The sequence below is a fragment of the Diachasma alloeum genome, unplaced genomic scaffold (assembly GCF_001412515.2).
Source record: "Diachasma alloeum isolate Michigan unplaced genomic scaffold, Dall2.0 Dall_scaffold_00299, whole genome shotgun sequence".
Classification (NCBI taxonomy): Eukaryota; Metazoa; Arthropoda; class Insecta; order Hymenoptera; family Braconidae; genus Diachasma; species Diachasma alloeum.
The window spans coordinates 544,186-553,132 of NW_021680438.1; the positions used below are offsets into that span (position 1 = coordinate 544,186).

Below are 8,947 nucleotides of genomic sequence, written 5' to 3' on the forward strand. Positions count from 1 at the left end.
TTTATATTGTTGAGATTATGTTTATTAATTCTTCATACTAATAAAAAAATAGTGAAAAATCAACAAACTTTCCTCATATTGTCTTCAGGGTGGGGGGGTGGAGAAAAATNCCCCCCCCCACCCCACAAGTACCCACTCACTACCCCCAGAGACGCACTGATGACATAAAATGCATTACACAACTCGTGAGGTAAGTCGGTTTTACACGCGAGTGCGGCTTCGCCGCAGGGACCCGCAGGGACCTTTAAGGTCATAAGGGCCATACGGGTCACAAGGTACAACAAGGAACAATAGATTACGAGGGTCAAGAGGGTCAAACTCCCTTACTTGATTATTTGATTAAGTGCGGCGAAGCCGCACTCGCGTGTAAAATCCGATTTACCTCACTTGTTGTGTAAAATACCATTATAACACTTAAAACTATGATATTAGGTTATTTGAATAAAACTTGAAAATATCGTTATTGGAATGTTATCCCAAATTGAGGAAGCCCCACGTAAGCGATTGCCACTAGTTAATCGAAACTTTTAATGATATCAATCGTTGGATCGTACAGCAAGCCTGGAGCGTCTTTCGCCCACAGAAAATCTATATGATTGAACGATGTGAGATTAACTCTCTGGATTGAGATTCCATTGGGAAGTTTCGCATAGAATCTTTTTACATCCTGAAATAATACCAAATACATTATTTTGCCAATTCCCTCGTTTCAACGTTTCTCTATAAAAAATTAACTTGACTTACGCCAACATCAGCCAGCCAGTCGTTGTCACCGTAGAAGCAAGCAATGGGAACTTTTATTTTCGATATATCGTATTTTGGTGGAGTGAGCGTACCGTATTTTTTTAAATTATCGAATGCTCCGTAATCATACTGTCTGAATTGGTTAGGCTCTACTTCTTGCAAATAATGAATGAAACATTTTGTTGAACTCCCAGCAGGAGTGAGACCCGCGATAGTTGTCAATTGCTCCTACGGCAATCATTGGAATCGAAATGTTAATATTAATGTTAATTTTTAGCGTTAATCTTTCCCTTCCGACTCACCCAATCTATCTGCGCCGGATCAAATCCAACTATTGCAAAAAGTATATTCGCACACAAATCCCCGTTCACGATATTGCTGCTACAGGAATGTCGCAGGAGAACGCCGGCCACATCATCCGCGGCGAACAGCTCGTTGTAGCCAAAGGTTTTTGAAATTATCTTGAAAAATCAAAATTCTATGTAGAAACCTTAAGTTGGTGGGACAGTGATGAGACGTAACAAGTCAGACACGTATGAAAAAATTCAATAGAAAACCTAGCGAATTCGCTAGAAAATTCTCTTGGAATTCTATAGGAATAGTTTATCCCTTCGTTAGATGAAAAGTGTGGATGCTGACCTCTAGTTCGTCGCTCACCGGTGCCAAGAGCCGTAAAGGACTCTTGATGTGAGCCAAGTAGACAACTGGTGCAAAACTGATGATCAACTTCAATTTATCCTGCATATCAGGGCGTTCTGCTGCCATCACATAACTCCCTGTCGTCCCCATCGAGTGGCCAATGTAAATCGCCTTCTTATTTGTATTACTGACGACGTAGTCTATCATAGCAGGTAAATCGTAGATTCCCATTTCATGCCATGAGAAGTTCCAATATTCAGATTCATCCGTAGATAGATTGACGTGCGCCTTAGACAATGCGTTACCTCGGAAGTTACCCAACCACACGTCGTATCCCAGATTCGATAGTAAATAAGCTGCAATGGTAAAATTGAATAATTTCAAGTCAGTCTAATGTAGAATCACGAATATTAAAGCTATTTACGAAAGGCTTTTTCTTTGCCAAGTGAGAGCCAGTCGGCGGAACTACTCAGCAGTCCGTGCTGCAGGAATATTGGGGATCCTGACGCATTCGGAAGTCGATGCACCGTTAGTAAATATCCGTCGTCAGTTTCGACTATGTGCTTTTCGAGGACATATCCCGCGTTTTTGACCATATTCATCTGAAATCGTGTTCATTAAAACCAGTAGTGAAGTCGATTTAGGCCTCAGCTGAGTTTTCCAGGAATATCTCCGAATCTAAGGTAGATTTCGAAATTTTCGTAATTACCTTTTTTATACAGCGCAATGGGCGCTACAAAAAAGGTCGTGACAAAAATTTTGCTGTCTTAGATTCGGAGATATTCCTCATCCCAATGCGAATGTGGCCACCCAAATGAAGACCTCGACCATGTGCTGCGGGACTGCCCCCGACATGATCAGTCGAGACAAAATATGCTCAACGCATTACAAAGGAAAAATTTCCTCCCTCCATACCGTACTCTAGCCAAAATATCCTGAAAGACCTAGATCTAATATGCATAGAAATCATCACGAAGTTTCTGAACGAAAGCATTTTATAAATATAAGACCTAACTAAGACACCAATGTACACATCTATATACGAATCTATATAAACTGCTTCCTGTCTTAGGTTATATATTCTTTTTTGTTATTGTAATTTTTCTTTTCTACTTTTTTTTCTTTCCTATCCTATATTGATAAGCTGTATAAACTTGTAAAGTTTCGTGCTAAAATTTAAAAAAAAGAGATATTCCTCAAAAATTCAGCTTACGCCTAAATCGACTTGAACCGTTTTATCGTTTCGGTACTGAAATATCAAATTTATTCTTTTTTATTTTTGATTATTTTTCAATTTTTGAAATTTTGAAATTTGAAATCTAGAATTTTTATATATTTTTGTTTTTAATTATGTTTCACTCACCACTGCTGCTTCAATCTCAGGATCGTATGGTATTTTTTTTTTAGATTGTAACTCGTTGATCTGATCATTTGCTGTCGCTCTACCTGCTATTATGGCGCCAAAGAATAGAAAAATCAAATGGATATTTCGCGATGGAAAACTAAAATCAGAATACATGATTCGATTTTTACGGATTGTTTCTGGTTCAATGTTATTGACTACTTTCAAATGTTTCTGCTCAATAGCGCGAATTTATTCTGTGACAGAGCCTGTGAGCTTCTACTATTTATATTCCTGCAGTAAAGCTTCACTTTTTATATACAATATTTATGCTTCTGCATTGTCGCCTGCCTCCTTTGAGAGCCAACTGAGACACTGGTCACTTGATGAAGAAACGCTGGGTTCAATACTTTGCTCGGAGCTCAGTTAATCTCCCCTTCCCTTATGATACTAGTCATTATCTTATTCATTTATCATATCTGGTATTTGCAACATTAATTTTTGATCACAGATATTCTTGTAATTCTCTTAATACTACTCACAATTTGCTTACTGCTTCGATGGTATTTTTCTGCTTATTCGCTCTAAACATGTCTCTCTGCTCTGTCAAAATTTTGTTTAAATTCCTAAATAAGAAACTTCTTATCTTAGCTTATTCTTTTGCCTACGTGGTAGTCCTTTGTTTTCCTATTATTTCTATGTTAAGGATATCCAAGCAGTCCATCTCTGCAAAAAAGTGGTTTTCGCAAGGACAAAAAAATCGATGACCGGGATCATTTCGCCATTTGTTTTTGAAAACTCGGTCTTCAAACGAACATTTTGAAAAAAAAATCATTGAAAAATATTGAAAATTGAGGCCGCTATTATTTTTTTTAATATTCCTTTTTTTCCGATGAATATTTTTAGATGATTTTTATATCAAATTTTCATGTAGAAAAAGTTAAAAATTTGCAAAAAATTATAACTTCCTCAATTTTCAATACTTTTCAATATTTTTTTTTCAAAATGTTTATTTGAAGACCAACTGTTTGGAAAAAAAATTGGCGCGAAGATCCTCGTAATCGACTTTCTTTTCTTGCGTTCTGACGTGGAACTACTCTTATCTGAAGTAAATAGTTTTGTACGTTTTATCATACCATTTTTATGTCTTCACATTTCCGCATTCTGATGTCATGGTAAAATATGCAATACTGATTGTCACGAAGAAAAGCCAAGTATTCAACTTTGATCCACCTTCAACAACTGTTATATGGCTTGAGCCGATACAACTGTGCTTCAAGGACTTTCAGGTGCAGAAGATATCGCCGTCTGCCCAATCGTTGCAACCCAACAGCACTGTCCTCACACGTGTACTATTTTATTTTTCGCTAATTCTGCGAGAGTAGCGATTCCAACACTACTTTGTAGGCATAATTATGACTTCAATTAATGAGACAATGAAAGGTCTTATTCCATTTTTATATTGTTGAAGAAATGAATTCTTCCCTGCACTGCTTCTCAGATTTGCATTGATAAATTACAAAGTAATAATCCACTCTTCGAACATTTACGCTATAATACTACATCAATCTATCAGAATTAATCACATTCAACTGCTCTTCCTGCCATTTCAAACGAAATCAAATCAAAATTTTTGGTCAACGATCTCTCGCAACCAATGATGCGATTGATATTTTTCAATAGACTTGGAACTAGGATCACTCAGCAGGGTTTCAGTTACTCTGATAAGACCGTAAAAAATCGTTCTCGTAATGCTTTTCCAAATTTACCTGAAGCGAAATGAGTGACAACCACTAGTGGGATCAACACTTGAACCGTTCAAACATTTGCTATTTATGTGCATATCAATTGAGAAGTTCATCACCTAACGCACCAAGGATACATCAAATGAAATCATGAACGGCAGGATGTCCACGCAAATATAACAACCAGAGTTATTTGTAATTATGTATATATTCAATAGTTCATAATAATATATATAAAAATACATGGTATCCAATCGCTTAAGACTTAATACGTAAACATTACTTGAAGAAGTAAATTGACAATTAATACCGAAAATTCAAAATTCTATTATTTCTATAGTAACAATTGATAGTCAATTGATAGTGCCCTGTCAAATAAAATTTAACTTAATTTTCCGGAAAAAGAACTTAAATTTGGTTTAAGGAGAAAAAGTCAATGGAATCTTGAGTCTCTCTGAATATTCAAGTACAGTTCCAATTTTTTAGCGGCAGGAAGACAAAAATTCTACAATTTACATGAATTTTCAAGTGAACATGAATTTTACTACTAAATTCCCTGAAAATTCAGAGGAATCTGGAATTCAAGGAGAAATTTTTCAGAATTTTCATGATTTTTCATCAATTTCCTCAATTTTTTAATTAATTATTCTCTTACCGGAAATTCCAGTGAAAAATTTTGATGTTCTTGGGAATGAGGTTACCAACCCCCTAGATATGCCGACTCGAATACCAGCGGGTTGAGAGGTTTTGGGGGAATGGGAATGTTGATGGCGGTGGAGATGATGGAGAGCGGTTTGGAGGATGCGCGGAGGGTTGGAAAGTTTTTTTTATTATTCAGGTGGTAATTTGGTTAGATAATTCGATGTCATTTGAGGTGTCATATTTAGAGGTGTAAATTTGATGTAGCAAGATTGGGAGATTCTAGATTTTCAGACCTTCACGGAGAAGAATGTTGCAAAAAACATATTATGAAAATCGCGTAAAAATTATGGTGTTTGACGTACATTGTAAAACAAAATTTAAAAAAATTTAGGAATATTGTGGAAAACACAGTTGTTCCACTTTACCGCACCCTACCCTACTCGGTTCAAGATTTTTTTTGTGCATTAATAATGATTAATGTTTATTTAATATTATTGGTTAAAGTCAATCAATTTTTTACATAATTAAAATCAATATTTTTAATTTTTCATCAATAATCATTTTTGAAAATTCAAAACGAATTGTTAAAAAAAATTGTATTCAATTAAATTAATTATCATCCAAATATTTCGCTCGCACTCTAGGTGAGTGCTCAAAAGCCGTCATAATTATGTGATAAAAAGATAAAAAATCTCTTGTAATTCCAGTATAAATGGACAAGTTGTTGGATTCCCATGACCACCAGTCGTTTTCCGCGTTCATCCCTCTTTTTACACTGCTCGAACGAGGGTAGACGAAGGGGGGAGGAGTTGCACTTTACATTATGTATCCGTATTTATATGCAGGTGCACAAAGAGACCCCCTCTCGCCTTGGAGCGAGTGTACTCCCTCGTTCCACCTCAGCATTGAGTATTTGTATCTCCAAAGAGCCGTTTTCTCGGTGAGCTGTTAAGAGACTCACTGTGACATGAATAATCGCAGCGATTTAACCCGGAATCCAAAAGGCTCTAGCCTCTCCAGGGTAGGGAATCACTCAGTATGGACGAGTGAAGGGCAAGTCCCCTTTTCTCAAGCTCCTTTTATCGCATCTTTTTCTACATACAAATTCAAAGGAGATAATCGCATAGACACCATGAACAGATAAAAGTTCCATTTCCCGAGTTTTCAAAGCCAATCCCTGGATAAATGTGGATGAAATATTCGTGGGATTCAATGAAAATGTTTCTGGATTTTTGATGATCCAAAATTAAGTTATTTCATTCGGAAAAGGTGAATAATTAACGGAGAAAGATCTTCAGGAAAAATTACATGAAGAAACGTAAAAGTTAGATGAAATGTTTGGTACAGATCACACTATAGAGTCAATCATCAAATTTTTCAATTAAATTTCGGGAGAACAATTGGAAAAAAATCATGAATATTCAACGTCATTCAAATTACTTTTGCACAGAATTGTTATTTTTTTTAACATTCGTTATTTATAAATAAATAATTGAAATTGTTTAAACTTTCAGAAACCTTATCTTTCTAGGCATGGATTCGATTTCTGGTAAAATTTTGAATATGAATAAATTTGTTACAATTCCGAACATGATTTTTATAGTGAACAATTTATTGTTTATAAATTATTTGTAGAAAATGTTCGTAATTTTCGAAAATTGCAATTTTTTAATTATTCCATCAATTTTCCGCCATAAGTAAATTTTCTAATCTTTTTTTTTTTTCAAATTTTCAAATGTTTTCTAACGGATGAATATCGAGATTCAAATTCTGACGTGCAGCAACACAAACGTGACAAACGTCAGACGTTCAAAGTTTAAATTCTGAATTCATTGTAAAATGTCCGGAAATTTAGGGTCAAATGGGACTCAAATGGAAGCTCTGATGTTCGACTCCAAAAGTAGAAAAGTATTTCACTGGAGAAAAAACGGCCAAAGCACTTATGGATATTCTTAAAATGGAGATTTTTACGTAAAAATACGAAAAAGATGCGAAGCAAAAAAGGAATTTTCCCTCTTGAATTTCGAAAATTTCATGGATCGAAACGTAATTTTCATTTTTACTTCTGCTTGAAACTCACTATAGAAAATTATTGTCTAGGGTGTGATGAGATTTTTTCACGCGCGTGGAGTTCGCATCTGAGCCGAAGGCGAGGATTGGCCAACCAAGCGAGTGAAAAATTCCATCGCCACAGCCTAAAAATGTACTATTTCTCAGTGTAGCACAGGAAAAATTATTATTCCCCCCAATAATTTTTCCGGTGCTTCACAATAATTCCAAAAAATTTCCTCCGTATAAAACCGAATGAGCTCATATAATTCCATAAGACCCCCACACTAGATCATTTTTCCACACTATAGCAGGGTTGGTGCAGGCTTGCGTAATGATCCTCCACCAATATTGATTAATCTTCCATTAAGATGAATCCAAGATTATTTCCAGGCTCTATCCTCCCCCACTACCACATTCCGAAGCTAAAATCGTCTCATGTCTACCGCCATTCCCCCAAAAAAATTTCACTTCTCAACAATACTTACACATAAAAAAGATATCAACTCAAACGTGTGCGAATTCCTCCCACCTTTGATGTCTCCAACAAAAACAATGCCGCAGTCCCCCCAACCTCAACCCAAACACATGCTGCATTAAAGAATTGAAACCACCCGGCGCAATCACCGTTAATGAAGCAAAATATAATATTCATCGGGTCGTTAATTATAAGTTTACGAGAGGCAATTAAGCTCGACGTCAGTGGGCGCTGAAGTTACGATGTTGCTTCAGAGCATTTATCGCAAGCAAAAGAGCAAGTGAGACATAATTTAACGAGGAATTGATAAACGTAAAGGATACCCCAAGACAAGCAGAAGTGTTACCCCACTCTAGCTGCATAAATTTTGTCACTTTTGGTTAAACGTCTCTTACATTCATACACACTAATGCGATATAGTCACAAAGGAGTATGAAGACTCTCTCGTGTTTGTGTATCCGAGTACAACGAAGCGAGAGTTTTGCCACAGGAATATTTAGTGGCCAATTCATGACATTTCCACCTCAACTCGCACTGAAACAGTTACACTCTACAAATATGATGGTCTGTCATATCCACACGAGTGAATATACAACAGACTCGAGTCGGAAATCGTAAAGACCTCGTCACCTCACTCGTCCTGGACAAATAAAAGTCACCAGCGGGTGGGCGAATCTCCTTCCGTTTATACTTTGTCTCACGCTGAATACCATTTTTCAAACAAAAACCAAAATAAAATAACAAGCTCGTGTCGACCCTCCGGTAATTACTATAAATCAAGTCATTAATTTTAAATTGGAATACTGAAATATTTTTAATTACAAAAAAATGTCAATTGTATCTCCCAACTACACGACTTTAATTAGATCATTTTTAATTGAATATGTACGTAATGAAAGTTTATTAAAATTCATGAAATAATTTGCCTTCAATGTATCGTTTTATTGCACTTTTTGAGAATTCAATTAGTTTTATATCGAATAAAACGGTCACCATATACTGAGAGAAAAACGGACAAGTTCTGAAACACCTTGTTGTGGCCAACAAAATCGTTGGTTGAAAATTGCTAAAAAAATTATAATTTAGTTCGAATTTGAAAGTCTCAATCATGAATAATTGCTCTGCTTTCCACAACAATTAAGTTTTTGGTTCAAGAGGCGGATCATTCATACAAAACGGTGCACAAAGAGAAAAATCGCCATAATATCACAAAATCTTTTCTTGAGCGAAAAACATCGCATACATATTTGATCAATTTATGGTAGGTTTCAGACAAGAAATCGGTGCTCTTGAGGCTAAGAAGCAAGT

At 35.9% G+C, this 8,947-nt stretch overlaps 1 protein-coding gene across 1 annotated transcript; it reads right to left on the reverse strand.

Annotated features, from left to right (window-relative positions):
* Positions 1–504: 504 nt before the first annotated feature.
* Positions 505–3,123, reverse strand: LOC107039378 (lipase 3). Its single transcript, XM_015258953.2, has 6 exons — positions 2,747–3,123; positions 1,808–1,985; positions 1,384–1,739; positions 1,047–1,205; positions 745–972; positions 505–667 (listed from the first exon to the last, which is right to left on the reverse strand). Exons 1-6 carry the CDS (start codon positions 2,900–2,902, stop codon positions 515–517), a joined length of 1,230 nt encoding a protein of 409 aa, XP_015114439.1. The 5' UTR covers positions 2,903–3,123; the 3' UTR covers positions 505–514.
* Between the last annotated feature and the right edge of the window lie 5,824 nt (positions 3,124–8,947).

Excerpts from the sequence above, each read along its gene's own strand:
- LOC107039378 (XM_015258953.2), bottom strand. The coding sequence starts at position 2,902 with ATGTATTCTGATTTTAGTTTTCCATCGCGAAATATCCATTTGATTTTT. Across the intron at positions 1,740-1,807 it reads TGGCAAAGAAAAAGCCTTTC|CTTATTTACTATCGAATCTG; the intron begins GTAAATAGCTTT and ends TTACCATTGCAG. Across the intron at positions 973-1,046 it reads ATCCGGCGCAGATAGATTGG|GAGCAATTGACAACTATCGC; the intron begins GTGAGTCGGAAG and ends TGATTGCCGTAG.